Source organism: Alosa sapidissima, chromosome 15 (assembly GCF_018492685.1).
Source record: "Alosa sapidissima isolate fAloSap1 chromosome 15, fAloSap1.pri, whole genome shotgun sequence".
In the NCBI taxonomy this organism is placed as follows: Eukaryota; Metazoa; Chordata; class Actinopteri; order Clupeiformes; family Clupeidae; genus Alosa; species Alosa sapidissima.
In genome coordinates this window covers 31,647,994-31,673,808 of record NC_055971.1, presented here as the reverse complement: position 1 = coordinate 31,673,808, position 25,815 = coordinate 31,647,994, and the positions used below count along the sequence as shown (strand labels likewise).

At 42.8% G+C, this 25,815-nt stretch overlaps 1 protein-coding gene across 4 annotated transcripts in view; it reads right to left on the bottom strand.

The window, feature by feature from the left end:
- si:dkeyp-97b10.3 overlaps window positions 1-25,815 on the bottom strand; it is a 37,011-nt gene that overhangs the window by 9,050 nt on the left and 2,146 nt on the right. For 2 of the 4 annotated variants that reach the window (XR_006023131.1, XM_042064499.1), the window contains exons 1-10: window positions 18,300-18,439; window positions 15,204-15,235; window positions 9,163-9,195; window positions 8,666-8,755; window positions 7,506-7,544; window positions 6,125-6,163; window positions 5,990-6,033; window positions 5,668-5,720; window positions 5,011-5,228; window positions 4,204-4,454 (exon numbers count right to left, since the gene is read on the bottom strand). Coding sequence is in view for 3 of the 4 variants with exons in the window: in XM_042064499.1 (XP_041920433.1) it covers window positions 4,204-4,454; window positions 5,011-5,228; window positions 5,668-5,720; window positions 5,990-6,033; window positions 6,125-6,163; window positions 7,506-7,544; window positions 8,666-8,755; window positions 9,163-9,195; window positions 15,204-15,235; window positions 18,300-18,433 (933 nt within the window). In the remaining variant the exon portion in view is untranslated. Of the gene's footprint in view, window positions 1-4,203; window positions 4,455-5,010; window positions 5,229-5,667; window positions 5,721-5,989; window positions 6,034-6,124; window positions 6,164-7,505; window positions 7,545-8,665; window positions 8,756-9,162; window positions 9,196-15,203; window positions 15,236-18,299; window positions 18,444-25,815 lie in introns of those variants that run through there. The other 2 variants (XM_042064500.1, XM_042064501.1) reach the window with 2 other exon arrangements.

Below are 25,815 nucleotides of genomic sequence, written 5' to 3'. Positions count from 1 at the left end.
TCAGTGAGAAATTGAGCTACTGGCAGTTTTAGATGAAAACAGTGGGACAATGCAGCCAAAAACACCACGTCATCATCATCATCACATTGTGCCACGAGCTGTCATTTAGGTTTCAACTATGGACTATACACTATAGACTACACACTATGGGCTACACACTACGGACTACACACTATAGACTACACACTATAGACTACACACTATGGACTACACACTATGGACTACGCACTATAGACTACACACTACGGACTACACACTATAGACTACACACTACGGACTACACACTACGGACTACACACTACGGACTACACACTATAGACTACACCACTATAGACTACACACTATAGACTACATAGAACTACACACTATAGACTACATACTATGGACTACACACTATGGACTACACACTATAGACTACACACTACGGACTACACACTATAGACTACACACTACGGACTACACACTACGGACTACACACTATAGACTACACACTACGGACTACACACTATAGACTACACACTATAGACTACACACTATAGACTACATAGACTACACACTATAGACTACACACTATGGACTACACACTATGGACTACACACTATAGACTACACACTACGGACTACACACTATGGACTACACACTATAGACTACATAGACTACACACTATAGGCTATAGGCTACACACTATAGACTACACACTATAGACTACACACTACGGACTACACACTATAGACTACATAGACTACACACTATAGACTACACACTATAGACTACATAGACTACACACTATAGGCTATAGGCTACACACTATAGACTACACACTATAGACTACACACTACGGACTACACACTATAGACTACATAGACTACACACTATAGACTACACACTACGGACTACACACTATAGACTACATAGACTACACACTATAGACTACACACTATAGGCTACACACTACAGGCTATAGGCTACACACTATAGACTACACACTATAGACTACATAGACTACACACTATAGACTACACACTATAGGCTACATAGACTACACACTATAGACTATAGGCTACACACTATAGGCTATAGACTACACACTATAGACTACATAGACTACACACTATAGACTACACACTATGGACTACACACTATGGACTACACACTATAGACTACACACTACGGACTACACACTATGGACTACACACTATAGACTACATAGACTACACACTATAGGCTATAGGCTACACACTATAGACTACACACTATAGACTACACACTACGGACTACACACTATAGACTACATAGACTACACACTATAGACTACACACTATAGACTACATAGACTACACACTATAGGCTATAGGCTACACACTATAGACTACACACTATAGACTACACACTACGGACTACACACTATAGACTACATAGACTACACACTATAGACTACACACTACGGACTACACACTATAGACTACATAGACTACACACTATAGACTACACACTATAGGCTACACACTACAGGCTATAGGCTACACACTATAGACTACACACTATAGACTACATAGACTACACACTATAGACTACACACTATAGGCTACATAGACTACACACTATAGACTATAGGCTACACACTATAGGCTATAGGCTACACACTATAGACTACACAGACTACACACTATAGACTACATAGACTACACACTATAGACTACACACTATAGGCTACACACTATAGACTATAGGCTACACACTATAGGCTACACACTACAGGCTATAGGCTACACACTATAGGCTATAGGCTACACACTATAGACTACATACTATAGGCTATAGGCTACACACTATAGGCTACACACTATAGGCTATAGGCTACACACTATAGGCTATAGGCTACACACTATAGGCTACACACTACAGGCTATAGGCTACACACTATAGGCTATAGGCTACACACTATAGACTACACACTATAGGCTACACACTATAGACTACACACTATAGAAATGATGCATCACCATATGAAATTTGCAACGATGTGACACAAAATTCCATGTGTGGCACTCTGAAACGTCTTAAATTCGAGACCATTATCGCTTGTTTAAATTTGGATCCTTTCAGTCAGAATAGTCATTTGTTTATTCAAAGTCTAAAGACTGTCCAAAGTAGCTGGGCTATTTGAAGTGTCAGTTTATTGCAAATCATGTTTTACATAGCACTGCATACCTGTGTTTGTTGCCGTGTGGCTGCAAAATTTGCTGACTCATTTCGATGCAAGCAAACCGCATTTATCAAAATCTGCTGACTCATTTTAATGCAGGCACACCGCATTCAGGGAGTCTTTATTGTTGAGGTCAGACATAATAATCACCCACACATCTTGATCTTGCCTAACTTTTTACCCGCGGGTTCAATTCTGCCAAAAGGCCCACTTACCCTCTCAGGTAGCCCGCAGTCCCACACTGCTGTGAGTGAGGGGGGAGTGGCTACAGTAGAGCGGCGAAAGCCAAAGTGTGCTTTTACCGATATATTTAATGATATCTTTTGCTTTTCTTATCAAAACAACGTCAGACTTGGCACTCATGCCCGTAGCAAGATACCTGCCACGTTTCGAGGACACAGCCATAAATTCTCTTCCAAGACACTGAGAGCAACTTTGGCAAATCTGAATGGATATCTATTACATTCCTCTGCCGGTACCTGGATGAGAACTTTACCGGATATCAAAGAGATTAAGCATTGATACGAGTTTTTCTTGCATAGTTCCCTCCTTCGACATACCACTTAACTATTATCACCTACAACATCTCTTACTATTATCACCTACAACATCTCTGAGGACGCTGGATCTACTGTTGCATAATGGCTGCATAAAGCTGCAGACGGGTTTGAAATGGCTTAATGCATAATGTGGAATACTATATCACTCATCCATAATCTTTGATAATTTTTATAAAATAAGTTATTTTAGGTCTCTTTTAGGTATATTTTTATCAGGAGTGGAACATAACTATAACAATATGCAGTTTTACAATATGGCCGCTGTTTTCCTTTCCATCTTAGATGACCACACCTGAGACACGGCCAAGATGACCACACCTGAGAGTGACACAGGGCACGATGACCTCACCTGAGACACGGCCAAGATGACCACACCTGAGACACAGGCCACGATGACCTCACCTGAGACACGGCCAAGATGACCTCACCTGAGACAGAGGCCACGATGACCTCACCTGAGACACGGCCAAGATGACCTCACCTGAGACAGAAGCCACGATGACCTCACCTGAGACACGGCCAAGATGACCACACCTGAGAGTGACACAGGCCACGATGACCACACCTGAGACACAGGCCACGATGACCTCACCTGAGACACGGCCAAGATGACCACACCTGAGAGTGACACAGGCCACGATGACCACACGTGAGACACAGGCCACGATGACCTCACCTGAGACACGGCCAAGATGACCACACCTGAGCTGAAGCAGTAGGTGGCTCATATGACTGTAAAACTGTAAAACTGTGTATTTTGCAGGAGGCAGTCGCCAGTGTGTGTGTCTCACTGTAATGGAGCCGCTGTGGGAGCCAGACGGACCCTGAAGGAACACCTCAGGTGAGAACAGCAAACGCTCAACAAACGCTCAGCAAACGCTTAGTTAACGTGCTTGAGAAGGCCAAGGGGGAAGGAGGACTCGTTCTTCATTAACTACACTGAGATCAGAGTCTCATTCAAAACAATTGATTTCACTCAGGACTGTTTCATGTCTGTGGGCCCCAATTGGAGTGGTGTGAAAAGTCTAACTAACGCTAATTTGATAACGTGGCCAAATCAATTTGCTAGTCCAACACCATGGGCAAGACACTGAAGCGCAAAAGATGCTGAGTCAGCTCAAAACCATGGGCAAGACACTGAAGCGCAAAAGATGCTGAGTCAGCTCAACACCATGGGCAAGACACTGAAGCGCAAAAGATGCTGAGTCAGCTCAACACCATGGGCAAGATACTGAAGCGCAAAAGATGCTGAGTCAGCTCAACACCATGGGCAAGACACTGAAGCGCAAAAGATGCTGAGTCAGCTCAACACCATGGGCAAGACACTGAAGCGCAAAAGATGCTGAGTCACTCAATGCTCCCACATGCCACACTATAGTTCATGCACGAGAACTTTGCTTGTTGATAGACTTGTTATGGCATCGCGCTTGGTCTCACCTTGATGTCGGAGTCGTTGTTGGAGGCCAGGTAGACCCTGAAGGAGTAGGAGGCTTGCTGGCCCACCTCCTTGTAGACGAGGACGACGCCATGGTGCTGCGCCGGCCGGCTGGTCTGGACGATGGGGCCCACGGGGGACAGGGACGTCACCGTCCACTTGATGTGGCTGCCGGAGTGGTCCACCGACGGCTCGATCTGCGGCTTGCTGTCCTTCACATGCAGGACGCTAAACGTCACATCGCTGTCCTCGTCTGTCCAGAGAGAGAGAGAGATAGAGAGAGAGAGAGAGAAAGAGGGAGAGAGAGAGAAAGAGAGAGAGAGAGAGAGAAAGAGAGAGATAGAGAGAGAGAGAGAGAGAGGGAGAGAGAGAGAAAGAGAGAGAGAGAGGGAAATAAGGCCACAACACACAAAGCAAAATGGAGAGAAGGAAAGATATGGCAGAGAAAGAGAAAAAGAGAAAGACAGAGAAGAGGAAGATATAAAGAAAAGAGAGAAAGTCTGTCAGATGGAAACATATGGACCCTTTCAGGAGAGTTCCATTATCAGCATCATAGGTGGCCCCACAAGACTTCCGTTTTAACATTCCATATGTTATCTTAATGCAGAGGAAGTAGATTGGGGCCCAAATAGAACGTTCAAGCATTGTTTTTGTTTACCTTGTTGAAAGGGTCCATATATCCAAATGATGAACAAATATAACAAAAGTGGTGTGTACAGGTGTAAATCTTTTTTGGAATAAAACGTTAACATTAGGCTAGAGCATACACAGTCAGCCACAGCCAGGGGGCGCTCTCCTTCCAGCCCTACCTGCCAGACAGAGGGAGTGCGGGAACTGGATGGACTTGAGGATGGCCGGGTCGCAGTCCACATCAAAGATGGGCCCGGCAAACTTCCAGGAGTCCTTCAGGAACGAGCCAAACTTGCTCCAGGAGAGGACGCAGTATTTAATCCGGACACTCTGGGAGACCTCGAAAACCAGGCCGGTCACTGCGCACTCGTACGTCCCCTCACACGCCAGGGTCAACCTGCAGCAGGGGGCACCAGGACACAGAGAGAGAGCAAACCACGTGGACGCTGAGCAAAGGTGCGGCTCTCGGAGTGGACATCCACACCAGCTTTACTACATACAGTACCACTGGCTAGAGACAACATGGCTATGTCTGCTACTGATCTGACCACTGGCTAGAGACAACATGGCTATGTCTGCTACTGATCTGACCACTGGCTAGAGACAACATGGCTATGTCTGCTGCTGATCTGACCACTGATCTACACAGAGAGGCACTGACACAGAGAGATAGAGAGAGAGAGAAAGAGAGAAAGAGAGAGAGAGAGAGAGAGAGAGAGAGGGAGAGAGAGAAAAGAGAGAGAGAAAGAGAGATAGAGAGAGAGAGAGAGAGAGAGAGAGAGAGAGAGAGAGAGGAGAGAGAAGCTAGACAGGCAGAGAAGGGAAGGGTGACTTACTGCAGACGTCCTCTGGATATTTTCCGTGGTGTAACAACTTCATAATCATGATTCTAGAATACAGATAGCAATTAAACATTGGAATATGACATGAACTTACACTGTAAATCCCAAATCTACTCTGATTTAGGTTTGCACTCCGTATTGACTGAACTGATGCTAAATCAATCATGCGCCATCTTTCACTGTCTCATTATGGGATGCCACTTCCTCTTTCAACTGTCAGCATTCTGTACAGACTTGCACACTTCCATACAAATACAGCGTTCAAATGAACAAAAAAGTATATATACTGTAACGTATATATAATGTATAACCTTACCTGAATGGCCTTGCACTTTTCACAGCACGGCTTTCCATAAACACCTGAAAACATTAGAACCGAATTAGAAACATTTTTATATGTCTTTTTGTATTTATCTTTTTTTTTTGCATGTACTGTAATTACGGTGTTTACCATTTTGTTTTTCCCCAGCCTCTGGGTCCGGAGCCTCCTCTGCGGTAACAACACAAGATCATTATTTACCGCAGAGAGAACATATCACTGCACAACAGGTACTTTGAACAGGTAGACTACATCAGTGGTTCCCATCCTGGGGTCCACAGACCCCACTAGGGGTCACCAGAGATTGCAGGGGGTCCGCACAATGCTTGAGGTTGTAAGGTTACCAGAATTATATTTGCGCACATTAAATGTATAAAATCCCAATAACACACCCAATTGGATTCTGTATGATCCAAATTAAAACATATTTTTGTTCCACATTTAAATAGCTATTTATTACCTCTGACCTTATAAGTTTGTAATTAATCACTTTATCCTTTGTGTGTGTATGCGGGTAGGAGTTCGGGTAAGGGGCCCTGGCTTGTCTTAGACACAAAACAGGCAAAGGGGCCTTCAAGGAAACACTGGGCTACATCACACACATAACTGAAGTGTTCCGTTCGCAGAGTGTATGCTGCCATAATTAGTTTCCACTAAAAAACTGGCTACACCAGACATGATAGTGGCATGTACATTTAAAATGGCTACACCAGACATGATAGTGGCATGTACATTTAAAATGGCTACACCAGACATGATAGTGACATGTACATTTAAACTGGCTACACCAGACATGATAGTGGCTACACCAGACATGATAGTGACATGTACATTTAAACTGGCTACACCAGACATGATAGTGACATGTACATTTAAACTGGCTACACCAGACATGATAGTGACATGTACATTTAAACTGGCTACACCAGACATGATAGTGACATGTACATTTAAACTGGCTACACCAGACATGATAGTGGCTACACCAGACATGATAGTGGCTACACCAGACATGATAGTGACATGTACATTTAAACTGGCTACACCAGACATGATAGTGGCTACACCAGACATGATAGTGGCTACACCAGACATGATAGTGGCATGTACATTTAAACTGGCTACACCAGACATGATAGTGGCTACACCAGACATGATAGTGGCTACACCAGACATGATAGTGGCATGTACATTTAAACTGGCTACACCAGACATGATAGTGGCTACACCAGACATGATAGTGGCTACACCAGACATGATAGTGACATGTACATTTAAACTGGCTACACCAGACATGATAGTGGCTACACCAGACATGATAGTGGCTACACCAGACATGATAGTGGCATGTACATGTACATTAAAAACATCAGTCTTCTCTGGTAACTATTTTACACTGCCTCCGTGAACGGAGCCCTTCAAATGCAGACCCGATATGTAGCCCAGTTGTAAGTCCTGATCCTTGGACATCATGTCCTCTTTAGGCCACCGTCCAAGTGAGTTTCTGGCTTACCGTGTCTTGTGTCATGAGCACCGCCTTCATCACTCTCTGCTGTAAAAGAAGAAGAAAGAAGCTTCATTAACAGGTGAGGTAATCAGGTATCAGCTGCACATTATCAGGTAATGTGCAGCTTCGTCAACATGACGCATGTTGCGTTTCATAGCTATCAATAATCAATAATTTGACATGAAAACAAAAAAAAAGGGATATGAATTATTATGATATGATTATTATTATATTATTAATATTATATTATATTGTTAGACAGTACTAATACTAGTATTCATTTGTGTCTTAAACAGGGTTCCCACTCTAAGTCAAATGATTTCAGAGCACCCACAAAGCGGTCAAGAATCTTTAACTTTTTTAGAGCGTGAGGTGAATAAATAGGCATTGAATAAACACAGCTGGGCTACTCAAGCAAGCCGTGAAGCTAATAATGAGATTTACACCAATTCTGTGTGGAAATACATTTGTATTAATGTACATTTTAAACTGCTACAACACAATTCCCTGATATTCCATGACTTTTCCCCAAAAATGATAGAATTCCCTGACTTTCCATGTCTGGAATATGCTATCTAAAATTCCATGTTCCAGAAATTCCATGACCCGTGGGAACCCTGGTTAAAATAAGGCTTTAATTCAGATTGACTAATGTATTTTTTCAGAGACATGTGCACAAGAGTAAACGAGTACCCTTCCAAAAATATTTGCGTCAGATTTGCAGCAAACTTGTGGGTGATTTGTGGGAAACAAATGAGTTCACTAGAAAATATTGCCAGAAGTTTGCCAATGTTGGCCGCTAGAGGCAAACTTCCAGCAAAGTTCTGGCAACAATGAGAAGGTTGCCACTAGTGGCAAATGTGTTCACCATTTGATTTGCCACCACACTTAGCCAATAATGGCAAACTTACAGTGAACTTCTGGTGACAAACCTAATTTGCATATGACATTGCTGCAAATTTGCTGCAACATTGCCAAAAGTTAACCGCAACTGTTTGCCAGAAACCTAATTTGCATGTGAAAATATGACCTTGCCGCAAATTTGGGGCAACTGTTCGCCAGAAACCTGAAATTTATGTAAGGGTAACTTCTACACTAGATGACATAGTTAAGGGGCAGTTTATAGATGCCTTTCCTCTGAAAGACACCATGGTCTCATAGCTTACCTGTATGTCCCTCTTCGTCTTCCTCATCTTCCTCATCCTCTTCCACCTCTTCCTCTGATGAGCTTCCCGCACTTGATGCCTCTGTGTCATCTAACACCAGAAATAACACTGTAACATATTCCCATACTGAATCTAACACCAGAAATAACACTGTAACATTTTCCCATACTGAATCTACACACAGAAATAACACTGTAACATATTCCCATACTGAATCTACACACAGAAATAACACTGTAACATATTCCCATACAGAATCTACACACAGGAGTTAAACCCCCCAACTTCCCACCCGTGGCCTGCTGCTTCATTTTTCTTCATTTTCAATTTCACTATTGATCAACACTGATTTCATTTATTTTGAATGTTGGCTTAGATTACAAAACATCAGAGGAGCGATGCAGATGCAGATAGGATGCACAAAGCACACGGCTGCCAGAGCAAGAGAGTCAGCTGAAAGAGAAGAAGTGGAGCAGATTCCTATTGGCTGTACCCACCTGATGCGCTGTTCTCAGACTCCGGGGGTGTATCTGTTAAAGCATGTAGGAGAGGAGTTGATTTAGACTGGTTTAGAAAGAACAGGAATCTGTGACCACTAACCACACATTCACATTCACCTAACTGTGGAAGTGGAAACCGTCCGATCCTACAATCCCTCCGCTGCGTAAGAGGTCAAATAAAGACAGTGTGTCATCACTGAAGCCTCTGCCAACATGATGAAAGAATGTAGGACACACTGGGCTGCTACACTGGGCTGCTGTAGGACACACTGGGCTGCTACAGGACACACTGGGCTGCTGTAGGACACACTGGGCTGCTGTAGGACACACTGGGCTGCAGTAGGACACACTAAGCTGCTGTAGCTACAGGACACACTGGGCTACAGGACACACTGGGCTGCTGTAGGACACACTGGGCTGCTGTAGGACACACTGGGCTACAGGACACACTGGGCTACAGGACACACTGGGCTGCTACAGGACACACTGGGCTGCTGTAGGACACACTGGGCTGCTGTAGGACACACTGGGCTGCTGTAGCTACAGGACACACTGGGCTACAGGACACACTGGGCTGCTGTAGCTACAGGACACACTGGGCTACAGGACACACTGGGCTGCTGTAGCTACAGGACACACTGGGCTGCTACAGGACACACTGGGCTACTGTAGCTACAGGACACACTGGGCTGCTGTAGCTACAGGACACACTGGGCTACAGGACACACTGGGCTGCTAGAGGACACATCATTTTGGGGGGCAGCCGTGGCCTACTGGTTAGCGCTTCAGACTTGTAACCGGAGGGTTGCCGGTTCGAGGCCCGACCAGTAGGCACGGCTGAAGGGCCCTTGAGCAAGGCACCTAACCCCTCACTGCTCCCCGAGCGCCGCTGTTGTTGCAGGCAACTCACTGTGCCGGGATTTGTGTGTGCTTCACCTCACTGTGTGTTCACTGTGTGTTCACTGTGTGCTGAGTGTGTTTCACCAATTCACGGACTGGGATAAATGCAGAGACCAAATTTCCCTCACAGGATCAAAAGAGTATATATACTTATATATCAACTGTAATACTGCACTGCTACAGGACACAGCAGTAATGCTGCACTAAATTAAATGCTATACTCTATGACATATTATACAATAGTAAGCTTATTCATTCAGCTCATTCTTCAAAACAAGGAAGTGAGTTCATAAGTTCAGCTGCTGATCTACCAACCAAGGTGAAATGTCCTTGCCCACGGCAGATTAACACATCGGTAACGCTTTAGAATAACATGTGCTTATTAGGTATTAACAGTGCATAATAAGCAGTTAACAATTCATTACTAACAGTTAGTTAACTGTTGTTATTCTTTAATAACATTAACTAACTGTTAACATGCAGCTTGTAAGTGATAATAAGCAGCCTTTTAAGTTACTTACAAGCATATTTGTTAACAGTTGTAAGTGTTAACAAGCAGCTTGTTAATGCTTGTTAATGGTTTATAAGACAAAGAGGTGGATAACTAATACGCTTATAAGACCTTTCTTACCTATTTGTAGTACATTTTGCAGCCCCCCAATCTAAAGCGAGGACCATGTAGCCTAAAGTTCCACAAGCCCAACCTTCTATCTCTCTATACTGTATCTCTCTATCTAGCTTGGTTTAGCTGTGAGAAATACACCTTCAAAATTGTTGCAGTGACACATCTACTTCTGTTGATCATGGAAGACGCAACTCCCCCACACACACACACACACACCACCACCACAGCAACCAATCACCACACCATCTGCCCCGTGGGAATATGGGAAATGAGCTTATGTTGTGTGTGTGCCAAAGCCTTGTGTGCATTACTTTACAGCAGCGTATTACAGTAAGATAGTGAGCTTCTGCAGAAGAGCTCAAGTTCTGGGGAATGTTTGTCTTGTGTCACTGTTAATTATTATTTTTTTCACAGTATTGATTATTTTAATGCCCAGAGGTCACACAATCCCCTTCATATACCAGAGAATAAACAACCAAAGTGTTACAATATGGGACACCCCACAAACAGTGGGCATCTACACCACACCACAAAAAGACACTTGGCGAAGGACACTTGGTGATCGAGTGGCACAAACGCTGGGCTATTTCTACGCAGTGTGTGTTTGTGGGGTACTTTTTCAAGAAAACAACAAGGAAAGTACAGAGTCCGAAAAGATAGGAAGAGGGAGTGAGCAGAGGGGGGACGAGAGGAAGGTCAATCTCTCAAAATGAAAGATGGAAATGGACGCATCAAATATCCTCTGTGTGAAACCCCACGCGTGCTCTGCCACACACACACAAAGCAAGACAAAAGCAAAACAAAATCAAAAACAAAAAATGCTGACTCATCTCCAGTAAGCAATCTGAACTGTAAAGCATAATTCTCAATAATTCAAATCAATAAATCAACTAAATAATAAACAAACTAACTAACGAGACCTGGGTTATCACACATAACTACTGTAGCTGAAAGTATTGTAGATAGGTGTCAAAGCAACTGGTTCAACTACACACTTCTCTCTGCTGACAGTGAAACAGCCATAATATGTGGGTGATTTCACAATCAGGGTAAGCACTTTGTTTCACAATAATTAAACCCTCCAGAATTATCTTGAAATATTTATGTTTTTTGTGTAATCTACATCAGTTGAAGGATAAAAAATGTTTTGTGGCAAATGGTCATTGACAATGCTTAGATTTAAGCAATAAGCTCCAAGAGGCCGTAGGTTACACTGATTATAGAACAGCTAAGGGGGGTTGTTAGGCACGACGCGCTAGGCTTATTGCTTTTCTAAAACGGTTACTAGAGATTTCATAACATAAAGCAACAGTAACGAGAAATGTAATGATTTATTCATAGATAATCATTCTTCTGCCAAGAAATATATTTCCTCTATCTTTACCTTTTGTATCAAGTTATGGTAGCGCAGTAATATAGAACCAAATGCGGTCAAGGTTTATGCTGGATTTTACAATGGCATCGAACGCGATTCAGCCAATCATAATCAAGACTGGAACTATCCGTTTTAGAAATGTATACTTTAAAGCATTGGTTCTCAAAGTGGGGTCCGGGGACCCCCAGGGATCCGCAGCACATTGTCAGGGGTCCCTGACAAAGTTTGCTACAAAATATTAAATTGTCTTATATGGCGAAAAATGCTACAGTATCAGTATTTGCCCAATTGATCTGCTGATACGTTACATCAATACGTCAAAACACTTCACTATTAATTAACCTCCAACAAAATGAAAGTTATGTGAAGCAAACACTATGTGTTCAACACAATAGGCCTACATTTGACAAAGAAACAACAATCCTTTAAATCCTACATACTGTCAAAGTTTGCTAACATGACTATGGGTACGTTCAGACTAAGCGTCTTTTTTGCAGCTGCCGGCGTCCGTTTTACATTATAACCCTATGGAGTAGACCGTGTTTTCAAAAAAGTTGTCGGCTTCTTTTAAAACGTGACCGCAACCGTCTTTTTCTGCAGCTCAGAAGTTGATAAATATTCAACTTCTAGCGGAAAAACGTCATACGTCATGCTGTCTTTTTTACAGCTGACCAATCACAAGCGGATTACCGAGACATGATAGCTTCAGCGAAAGTTCTACTAGGAAGACTCGTAGTGTAGCCTTTACTCCTCCCATGCTTACACGGAGCCAATCTTAGCTGCCTACTTTCGGGAAAGCCCCGCAATCCGATCATTCACTCATTCAATCAGCGCTAGCCTATAGGAATTCAGTGGGCTCTTTAAATATGTACCACCTAACACTGCTTCTGCTTCTCAGTACGCTGACTTTGACGTCCCCTCCACCTCCCCTCCAGCCACCTCTGCCAGCAGTCCACGTCAATCGGGCATGGTCTGCCTATCACAGCATCATCTTTCAGCCACCGCCACCAGTTGGTCCCCGTCTCGTCGTGGGGGGTAGGCTCCCCGCCCCTGCCTTCATCCATCGGCAGGAGACGAGATCCACTCATCGCTGGACGGATCCGAGACGGGGCCTACGCCAAAGACCGTTACCTATTCAGGACTCTTTATCATGCTTGTATCCAAGCTGTTCCTTTACTAATTAAATTGTTAACTGATTCTATTCTGTCTACTGAGTCTTTCTGGTAGAACTGTGGTTTCCCATGACAACAAGTAAAAAATGGAGACGGTGACAGAACACCGGTCGAGAGACTCGTTTTTGTGTCTGAGCATAGAGAATTGTTTAACATGACTGCCCAACTTTACCATAACATACCAAAAGCAATAGCCAATTTCCCCCCAATTGTTTTGTATCCACACGTAAAGTTAGTTACTTTGCCTATTGCAAAAAAAAAAAAAAACGCTTCCGGCTGCTTTTTGGAACAAGAACGCTGGCAGATTTTTTTCCAAACTGAAAAAGCGGTCTGCATAACTTATTTTGTCAGAAAAAGACGCTAAGTCTGAACGTACCCTATTGTGGTATTAGCACTCTATGTTTTTAAAATACATATAACATAAGCATCTAACAGAAAAAAGGCTATACAGCTACATGATTAATTTAAGTTTTATGTGTTGCGATTATGAGGGGTCCTTGGAGAATTTTCCACTCCATGAGGGGTCCCCGGTAGGACACACTGGGCTGCTACAGAAACACACTGGGCTGCTGTAGGACACAATGGGCTACAGGACACACTGGGCTACAGGACACAATGGGCTGCTGTAGCTACAGGACACACTGAGCTGCTGTAGGACACACTGGGGTGCTGTAGGACACACTGGGCTGCTACAGGACACACTGGGCTGCTGTAGCTACAGGAAACACTGGGCTACAGGACACATCAACTGTAATGCTGCACTATATTAAATTCTATACTGTATGGCATATTATACAATAGTAAGCTTATTCATTCAGCTTATTCTTCAAAACAAGGGAGTGACAAGCAACATCAGAAGACGCAGCTACTTCATCTTTTGTATCAAGTTATGGTAGCGCAGTAATATAGAGCCAAATGCGGTCAAGGTGTATGTTTGTGATGGATTTTACGGCATTGAACGTATTTCAGCCAATCATAATCAAGGACTGGAACTATCCATTTTAGAAATGTATACTTTAAAGGTTTAGATATGTATACTTTAAATGCTTAGATATGTATACTTAAAATGCTCTGTATACTTTAAATTCTAAGATATGTATGCTTTAAATGCTTAGATATGTATACTTTAAATGCTTAGATATGTATACTTTAAATGCTATGTGTACTTTAAATGCTTAGATATGTATAGCCTACTTTAAATGCTTAGATATGTATACTTTAAATGCTAAGATATGTATACTTTAAATGCTATGTATACTTTAAATACTTAGATATGTATGCTTTAAATGCTTATATATGTATACTTTTAAATGCTTAGATATTTATACTTTAAATGTTATGTATGTTGGAGTGGACAGCTCAAAACAAGTGTTTTTTTCACCATCAGTAAGAGGTAAAATATTTGTGCACTATATTTGCAGAGTCTATTATTGTGAAGAATGGTTAAGTAAGTTGCATCATTGTATATACTGTACGTTTTATAGCATACTTATAGAAAATATGATTGTGTGGACAAAAGCTGTTTGAAAACGCTGTATAGCTTTATCAATTATTATGATGATCAAATTGTATCTGGAAGTGTTGTTGGTAGGCTGTTCTTTAGTTTGATGCATATCTGAGGTGTTTCTTTGGCTGTAGTTTGCAGTTGACATTATAAGTGTAATGCCTCACAACGGCAGAAATGATTGCCATTGCTGGTAAGTGTGCAGCCAGTAAAGGAGATCTGAAAATGGACAACTCTCAGAATAGACGTTAGGGGGAGGCCACAACCACCGACATGCTTTGTCATTCCTGTGTGCTAACTCAGCTAAATAGCACCCTCTAGTGGAAATCTGGTGGAGATGCAGGTGTAAGACTTCTCTGACCTAGAGAGGTCATGTAGTGCAGGTCAAATGAGCTGCTCTAGAACTACTGTCTAGAAAACGTCTGATATTTATTTTCAGGACTAATGTGGGTAGTGACTCACCTTTCTGGTCAGGAGGGAGGACCTTCCCATCTCTGTAAGAGAGCAAGAAGAAACCGATGTCATTAAAACCTTCACCTTACAAAAACACATAATCCCATTTTTAAAGATCTGGCCTCTATCCTCATGCTTGGTATAACAATAAACATGATATCATATGTGCATACGGCAACTTGGAAAACACAAGAAACAAAATAGGAAGTATGTTTTTTATAAATCCAAACCAACTTACAACACTTTACCAAACACTTTAAAACCGTAAACTTTAAAACCGTAAACTTTAAAACCTTACCCTACACTCACAATCGCAGAATAGTCAATATGATTATGACAACTCCTGTTACAGTGTATTGAACATGAGGCAGTATACACCACATGGGTACCAGCAGAGTAGCCCAATAGGCTGCTGGGTAATTGCATGTAGGATCTGAGGGTTGGGTGAATGAGAACCTTATCACGGTGTTGCTAAACACTAATAATAATTGTATTTAGCACTACAGTTTCGATGGAACATGCTTGCATTTCAGTATTTGCTAATATTATCCCAATCAAGTTCAACACTTATCAATGCATGACTTCACTATACAATGTTTCACTGGTCAAAGTAGTTATTTAAAGGAAATATTCCTCTGCATTTAAACCATCCGAAGGTAGCACATACACACACACAAAGACACACGCACACACACAGGAGTTTTTGAAACTACTTGTATCTACAGCTGGTGCCCACATTGTGATGTGTGTGTGTGTGTGTGTGAGAGAGAGAGAGAGAGCGAGAGAGAGAGCGAACACGCTAGGAGGAGTGAGCACACCAGGAGCACATCCACTAATATATATAAATATATACATAATATAAGGAATATTCTATGATTTACATATAAAAGGCTATTTCACTTGCAACAGTCTCCAGGAGTTGAATCCACAACACAAGCCTCATCATGTCTAGTAGGTAATATGAGCCTTAAACTGTCATATTACATTCAAGGAGTATAATAATAATACATCTGTTTGTGAGAATCGGCGATATAACTAACAACCCAAATAAAAATAAAAATAAAACTAGGTCTAAAGCCATTGTGCTGTTGTCACACATTTTCCCTTACACTCGAGACTGACAGTATCCATCAATAACACTTCAAATCAGACTGGTCAGATCCTGTATGAAAGCCCTTGAGATACCCATGCCCCTTACACCTCTTAGTTTAGAGCACCTACCCTTTCTCCAGAATGTCCAGATGCTTGTTGTCTCCAACAAGACAATTCAGCGGTGGCTCAAAAGGTAGAGGCTCAAAAGGTAGAGGGCAACCAGTCATTGGGCAACCCAGCTCTTCCTGACCCCGTCCAAGCATCCATGAGCAAAACCCTGAAACCCACACTGAACTCCGTACTGAAGCCTGCACTGAACTCCGTACTGAAGCCTGCACTGAACTCCGTACTGAAACCCACACTGAACTCCGTACTGAAACCCACACTGAACTCCGTACTGAAACCCACACTGAACTCCGTACTGAAGCCTGCACTGAACTCTTTACTGAAACCCACACTGAACTCCGTACTGAAGCCCACACTGAACTCCGTACTGAAGCCCACACTGAACTCCGTACTGAAGCCTGCACTGAACTCCGTACTGAAGCCTGCGTGTGCAGCATGACAGCCTCCACCACTGTATGAGTGTGTTCAAATCCAACATCTCTGCACATCTGCTGCTGGTTGCCTCAAAATAGGTCTTTATATATGCTAGAAGTGTAGCATTTGCATCCCAGGCATGGCTTGTTATGACTGCTACCTTGCATGCAGGTTTTATCTTTTTTGTTCCTGACACAGAATCAAAATATAAAAGAAGATCTTGCATTCTGAAGTATGTCTTATCATCCACGCCTGACTGATTGTGAAACAACTTCTAAAGAATCCTTGGTGTTGGAAGCTTTCAAACTAAATATATTCCTGTTCTTCAGTCTTCAACTAGTCTTCAGTCTCCCTGTCATGATTTCAGCCAGGACTTGTGCCCACTGGCCACCCTGCCGATAGTTGTGTTTGATCAATTGGTTCATGGGTGAGTATTTTGGAAGCTAGTGCCTTGTAATTGCAAAGAGGAGACATTATCTGAGATTTTTGTGTCTAAAGTAGAGAAACGTGTTTAGTGTTTTGTAAATCAATATGTGTAGTGTTTCACAAAATCTGTGGGCCTGATAATGTGCTTATACTGTAGTTGTGCAAATCTGGGCTGATATTTTGCTCCTTGAGTGTAAGGTTTCGCTATCTATGGGATACTTTTGATTTTAGTGTTTAAGCAATTGTACAAAACTGTAGGCACTCCTCTAGTACTCGTATTGTCAGATGCAGTGGTAATTCCTAACTATGGTCTCATTTATTCAACATTTAGGCACTGCAGCTTAAATGTTATTCTATTGCTGTAGCTGTAGTTATGTAGCTTAAATGTTAAAATGCTTCAGATGTTATTTAACAGCTTAAATGTTAAAATGCTTCAGATGTTATTTAATAGCTAAAATGTTATTGTATTGCTGTATGTCGCTTTGGACAAACGGGTCTACCAAATGAATAAATGTAAATCTTTACAGTAAAACGGAAAACGGCACGTCTGCTTAGTAAGTGCTCTACACGTGCCACCTCGAATTGAGAGTTTCCACTGGGACTATAAGTTGAGCTAAAGGGACATGATCACCATGGGCTCTGAGCTAAAGGGACATGATCACCATGGGCTCTGAGCTGAACGCTGAGTTCCAGCCCACACTGAGCCCAGCCGTCAGGGGCACTTGTTGCCTTCTGGGAACACAGAACAGGAAGTAACAAGACAACACAAATGGAGGAAAAATGAAAGGAATGTTGGTAACACTTTACTTGACGGGTGAGTCCATGACACATTCATAGCAGCTGTCATAAACTGCACATAAAGCATTCATAACTGTTTCATGAGACACGACTCAACATTCATACCAAACCTTTCATGAATGTGGAAGACAGAATGACGACAACTTGTCAAAATAAAAGTCCAACATCGTATTTGTGTAACCTGGATACCATTAATTTAATCTCTCCAGATACCCATGCCCCTTAAATATCTTAGTTTAGTGCACCTACCCTTCCTCCAGAATGTCCAGATGCTTGTTGTCTCCAATTAAACAAGGCAGCGGTGGCTGAAAAGGTAGAGGCTCAAAAGGTAGAGGGCAACCAGTCATTGGGCAACCCAGCTCTTCCTGACCCCGTCCAAACATCCATGAGCAAAACACTGAACCCCAAACTGACCCCCGCACAGACCCCCACACTGCTCCCCACACTGCTCCCAGTGTGCAGCATGACCGCCTCCACCACTGTATGAGTGTGTTCAAATCCAGCATCTCTGCCACATCTGCCAACGGCTGACTGACTGACCTTTTCGCTCTATCACTGTGTAGGGGTCACGTTCATATGGTGCTGAAAGTGTGTTTTGCTTCTGCTTCTGTAATAGTACTCACAGCATCAGCTGTATGCAAACTGCAGCATACGTACAGGTTGCAGCTTGGACTCTTGACAGTTCAGGAAGTTTGGTGGTTGAATAGCAGCTCAGCCAGACCTGTAAAACCGAGAGCTGCGAAAGCCACAAGGAAAACGTCAAGCTTCGTAGGCCATGCCCTTCCCTTCAGCATGAGCTGCACGTATAGCCTTACAAAGTGTTCTGTTGTGCCTTTCAACTTCACCATTTGCCTGAGGCCAGTATGGCGTTACACGGCGATGTGTGATCCCATGTTGAGTATGGAGCTTGTGTAGCCTACTCCAGCCACCTCAGACCACCAATGAGCCAGAGAGAGTGAGTTAGTACAGTCCTGTTCACTTGCACTGCTCCACGGCACTTAGTTTAATACACATATTTAAGGGTAGCCTACTGCCAGGATTGCATATTAGAGAGTGTGTCTGACCGATTGTAGTGGGCCCTTCGGGCCAAACTTCACCAGCACTATTTAGTGAACATTTTAGGTAGTTAAGTTACTGTAACTAATGTTGTTATTACAAGAGTCAATCTTAAACTTCCACACTCCCAGAGTGCAGCATGACCGCTTCCACCACTGTATGAGTGTGCTCAAATCCAGCATCTCTGCCACATCTGCCACCGGCTGCTCCAAAGGGTCTGTCTATAAGTGCGTCTATTAGACGCCAGAGGGTCAGAGGGAGAATTTAGGCCTACGGCGCGGCAAACATAGCTTCAACGTAGCTCACAGAGTCATGCTGCTGCTGATGATGACTGCTGTGGCCACTCCATCAGTCAAATAGCACAGCGTGATTTTAATTTATTGATGACTGCACCTTACCAGCACCTGGAAGGCTGTGCATCGGAACTTGATCCTTTTTAGCACAGCATACGCTACTTTAGCAACGCTCACAGCTAACATCGCTCCTTAACATCATCACATAACATAATCACATTTCCAGCTGAACCCTACACATCAACATGATGTTTTTAATACATCTTTTGGCTAGGACAACCATGTCATTGGCTAATACATATCCCACTGTTGAGGACTGATTGTTGAGTTTACAGTTACCTAAGTGTTTTTACATCTGTTAGTTGTGTTTGATCAATTGTTTCATGGGTGAGTATTTTGGAGGCTAGTGCCTTGAAATTGCAAAGAGGAGACATTATCTTTATTATATACAAATAGGAGATTTTTGTGTCATGCCGTGACCATGCAGTGGTAATTCCTAACTATGATCTCTGACATGATTTATTTAACATTTAGGCACTGCAGCTTAAATGTAATTATATTGCTGTAGCTATTAGTTCTGTAGCTTAAATGTTAAAATGCTTCAGATGTTATTTAATAGCTTAAATGTTAAAATGCTTCAGATGTTATTTAATAGCTGAAATGTTAAAATGCTTCAGATGTTATTTAATAGCTAAAATGTTGTTCTATTGCTGTAAGATCACTTTGAGCCCAGCCGTCAGGGGCACTTGTTGCTTTCAGGGAACACAGTACAGGAAGTAACAAGACAACACCAGTGGAGGAAAAATGAACTGCAGCCATGAGCAGTAAAAAATATCTTATACAGATATATACTGCCACCTAGGGACATCCCTGGCCCACTGCACAGAGAAAGACTTGTACACTAGAGCTGTACTGTACGCTTTGGATAAAGAATGACTTGTAGCTATACTGTATGTTTTGTACACAGCATGTGTTGCACTTTGTTCCCTCAGCTCAGACAAGTCGCTTTGGGATCTGAAACTGTTGGATCCCATGCTTTAGTCATTACCCATCCTCATCACTGTCACCATTAATTATCCTCATTCAGTACTTACACTGTACATGGCCTACACCAACTCAAACCAATCTCTGTATAATAAACAGGCAAAACTGTTTTCAAAAGTTCTTTGAGGCTTTATGTCTATTACGCAATGCAAGCATGCACATAGGCCATCAATGAGATCTGTTGCAAACCTGTGACTTTGAGATGACCTAGGGCCTCCGGCAGCTTACAGTGGAGTTGATGCTGTAGCTCTCAGAGAAAACCTTCAGTAAGCTAGCCATGTTAGTGTCTATTTAGTGCTCTATCACCTTGCTTACACTGTTACTTGGCGATAACTCACAAAGTGTTGTCACTTTAACTCACAAACTGTAGTCACTTTCTGTACTTGAGGTCACAAAGCAGGCCAGGCCTAAGAGTGTTATATCAAGAGTGTTTGACAATATAAATCATGATATGACAGTCTATCCTGTAACAACAAAAGTCTAAAATACTGTATGGCAGATAACTGTCTAAGACAAATGTTTTGTGAAACAAAAGTTCCTTAAACTTTTGTACAGTATTGTGTGTTGGTAGCCTGGGAGAACCTAGAAGAACCTTTGGCCAATTTGATTGCACTGCAGGTCCGTCTGGCAAAGAGGCCATGTTCTCCCATTTCCAATGTTCCTAAAACCCGGGCACCAATCACAACCGATGAGGCGGGCTTACTGTCGTCGAAGCAGTTTTGAAAAACGCTCGTTTGATGAGACGTTTCTTTCCGTTGCTCTGCATATGTCATCTCCTTCATTGCCCTGATTGGTTGTAGGTCTATCTAATTTTTCCAGAGGCATTTTGATTTTGATCGGTGTTCATTGGTGATGCCCCTTGGAAATGGGAGGTGAATGAACAGACACAATTTCAATTGAGATAAAGGCTGGTGTTAACCAGGCTAGTGTGGCTGACATTGCACTGTAAAACATTTTCACAGGATTTAATTACACAGGTAGCAAGACAAAGGCAGCCTGTTAAGATTTATGAGTTATGATTGTCTGGGGGAGTTGTTTGGTTATCTGTGGAGTCCTTACCTCTCGACACAATGACTTGTTTTATGTGGTATGATAACACATTGTAAACAATTTATATGACTATATGCATATAGATTATGCTCCACTCTGTCCTGTTGAGTTGAGTCTGACACAACAACCCCATTCAAGCATTGAGGTATTGGAAATAATGTGATTATACCAACACTTTATTATTATGTTATTAGTGGATAATTAACAGGGTGAGAAGTGGTACTATTCACCAATACCATTAAAGTTAATCTGCGTAGGCTACACTAATGTAGCCTACATTGTTTAGAATAGGTATCATAATAATGTAAGACAGAATGAGTTTCAATGAATCTGACTGTACGCTACACTGGGCATTTTCAGAAGCAAGGATGTATATGGTTTACAAAGGCTAAAAGTAACGGTAATTAACAGATCATACTTAGGAAACCAGATAGTTTGGCCTATTTAAATGCATAATGTTCTACCTTAATCAGAACTTTGTTATGGGAGAACATTTTCATTGTGTTTGTTTAAAATGAGTATCGGCCGATATATCACTTATCGTTTTTAGAAAAACTCAAATATCGAAATCCGTATCACATTCAACATCCCATATCGGTCGGGCCCTGCATCAAAGCCATCCCTACGATCTTCTTCACTACTTAACATTTAGTGAACGATACTTTATCAAGTCTCCAGTAGCTTATACAGTGCAGTTGATGTTCAGTAACCTATTTAGTCCTCCACTACCTTGTGGTTACAACTCACAGAGCCTGCAGTCCCTCTCTGTACTAGAGGTCACGCAGCAGGCCAGGTGCGAGTGAACACAGCAAAACATCCAGTCATGTGACGAACACAGCAACACATCCAGTCACGTGACGAACACAGCAACACAGCAGGCCAGGTGTGAGTGAACACAGCAACTCTTCCAGTCACGTGAGTGAACACAGTGAGACTCTGACGCCTGTAAACTGGGGAGGAGACTAACCTTTCAGTTGACTTTCTCACACACACACACACACACACACACAAACACACACACACTCACTCACACACACACACACACACACACACACACACACACACACAGCATGCTCCTGGCTGCCACACATATACACACACACACACACACACACACACACAGCACTCATGCAAACCCATCAGGAGTGTGCCTTCCTGTCCTTCACACACCCTCTGATCTCTCCCGCTCCTCCGAGCCTGCGCCCATAACAGGAAGTAGCGGTGTCCCAGCCGCCTGCAGCCCTTATCAGCGCCATCCTCACATCCTCTCCCGCTGCGCCTTCCTCTACTACGGCCCACTCTTACAGCGTTATTACCGCCGGACCAGACCCACACACACTGACCTGATGACATCATCAAACAGAGCTAGGTTTCCGTTTTCATTTTCACAGATACTATGCGAACTGAATCGTTACACGGTGGTGCTGTACTTCCTACAGACAGAGAGAGATTTTGATCAACACGCAGCGTGAGGGACAAAGCCTTTGTGCAGAAATGGAAATGACCACAGCTCCATATCAGAGCACACGTTCAGATCAGCAATCTCAAAACAAAAACAACTCGAATAAGCAACTAATAAAATGTAAATTTCCACACTCTACAAGTTGGCACCTGCGCCTGATGTTGACTGCTTGACTGGTAGTAAAAACCATGACGCAGACAGAGAGATGAAGAGAAGTGAAACTCCACAAGAAAAACTTGTTGGGCTAGAAGTAGGTCACGGCAGGTCTCAGCACGCATTTGTGTTTTTTTTGTCTGATGAGAAAATACAATGCTGAGGGTGATGGAAAAACAACACATGCCTGTTAGGGGCAGGAAGTTGCATTTAAAGAAGAATGAGAATGCAATGAGCCTCTGCATCTGGACCACTGAAACTCAGCAAATCGCCCCCAGCAAGACTCGCCCCATGCACGAGGCACCAATGCAAGCAAACATGCACGAGGCACCAATGCAAGCAAACATGCACGAGGCACCAATGCAACCAAACATGCATCAGGTAATGCAAGCAAACATGCATGAGGTAATGCAACAAAATCTTCATCAAATGCTTTGCATAAATCTTTTGCATAAACCTTTTGCGTGAAAGTTTTGCCTATATTTGCCTAAAGTATCTATCTGTCTATCTTACGCCAAGCTATAGTGACAGCACAGGTTGGCACAGAATGGCACAGGTTGGCACCTTGACGGACAGCAGGTGGTGTTTGTTACAGCAGGTGGTGTTTGTTAGCCCTACACAATGCCTCAGGTCTACAGCAGGTGGTGTTTGTACCCCTACACAATGCCTCAGGCCTACAGCAGGTGGTGTTTGTAAGCCCTACACAATGCCTCAGGCCTACAGTACAGCAGGTGGTGTTTGTTATAGCAGGTGGTGTTTGTTACAGCAGGTGGTGTTTGTTACAGCAAGTGGTGTTTGTTACCCCTACACAATGCCTCAGGTCTACAGTAGGTGGTGTTTGTTACAGCAGGTGGTGTTTGTTACCCTTACACAATGCCTCAGGCCTATAGCAGGTGAAATAGACACTCTGCACTCTGTGTCCAAGGAGATCAAGGAGCTGGCCATGTGTGTTAGCAATAGCAATGGGCCTAAAGACGACAGGCTACATATGCAGAGAGCACACTGGCTACTTCCAGAGAAAGGGCTAGCACCATAGAGTGTCTCTGGGCAATTTGATTGGTTCTTTTGGAGAAAGGGCTGGCACCATAGAGTGTCTCTGGGCAATTTGATTGGTTCTTCTGGAGAAAGGGCTGGCATCATAGAGTGTCTCTGGGCAATTTGATTGGTTCTTCTGGAGAAAGGGCTGGCACCATAGAGTGTCTCTGGGCAATTTGATTGGTTCCTCTGGAGAAAGGGCTGGCACCATAGAGTGTCTCTGGGCAATTTGATTGGTTCCTCTGGAGAAAGGACTGGCACTATAGAGTGTCTCTGGGCAATTTGATTGGTTCTTCTGAAGAAAGGGCTAGTCTCTGGGCAATTTGAGGTTTGGTTCTAAAGCCAAAAACATTCTTCATCTGAAACCAATTAGCTTTCTCAGGGCGAGCTTGGGGATGAGCGCTGTAATTATCAGTCCCACTGCGGATGTTACGACTGAAGGCTGGCAGTGAAAGCATTAATTAAAGCAAAAATAATAACCCATCCTGCTACAGCATTGGGTAAAAGCTTTTACTGTTCATAACAAAATTTATGAAATGTCATAATAATAAGCAGTAAACAAAAAAAAACTTAAGTGATAACTGGTGTGAACTCCCTTTGTCTTCAAAACAACTTGCACAGTGTTTGAGGTACATGGCAGGTATAGGCCCACACATTTCAGAGAACTTTCAATTTCAATTCAGTTCAATTCAATGGATTAACTCTTTCTCTCTCTTCAGGAGATATTCAAGTGACAATGGTCTCTGCGTGTTCAAAGTTGATGGCCTTGAGTAATTAATAAATTGCGGTCTGTTAAGTTGTTGCTTTCTTCTAACTGCCTAAAATTGTACCATTGCTATACTTCATTTTCAAGAGTTTCAAGACAAATGTTTCTAAGACTTTTGCACGGTACTGTACATCAGGTGACAATGCAGTGTAAAAGCATCTCCTCAGGATTTAAAGGAGAATTCCGGTGTGATATTGACCTAAAGTGTATTGAAACATGATACCGAGTGTGAACGTATGTCTCATAGCCCATCTCGGCTTGTCCCCTGCACTCCAAAATCTGGCGCTAGTTAGCCGATGCTACCAACAGCTTTTTCAGAAAAAAAAGATTCCAAAAATAATTCAGTGGAAATGCATGGATTTCAGTTGCTGCTACTGGAAGAAACTGGAATCCATGCATTTCCACTGAATTATTTTTGGAATCTGATCCCTTATCATACCTGTTCATTCTTACTCGTTGCTTGACTTATCGAGAATAAATTCAAGATGGCTGCAAACGCTAAACTTTGTGAAGATACTGTCTGTATAAATCGTCTTGTAAGTAAACTACCAGTGCTTTTTCAAAGTTCTCAATGTCTCGTTTTAAATGTCAGGGCCCTCGGAAGTCTACCAATGAAGTGTGGAGATACATTGAGCCACGTAAATGGGTGTAAAACAGTGATTTATTTGCATGGCTAGCCCGATGCCGAAGCACCACTATTGAAAAAGCTGTTGGTAGCATCGGCTAACTAGCGCCAGATTTTGGAGTGCAGGGGACAAGCCGAGATGGGCTATGAGACATACGTTCACACTCGGTATCATGTTTCAGTACACTTTAGGTCAATATCACACCGGGATTCTCCGTTAATTACACAGGTGGCTAGTGGAAATGAAAGGTGCGTTTATCAGCCATTGAAATGACTCTGAC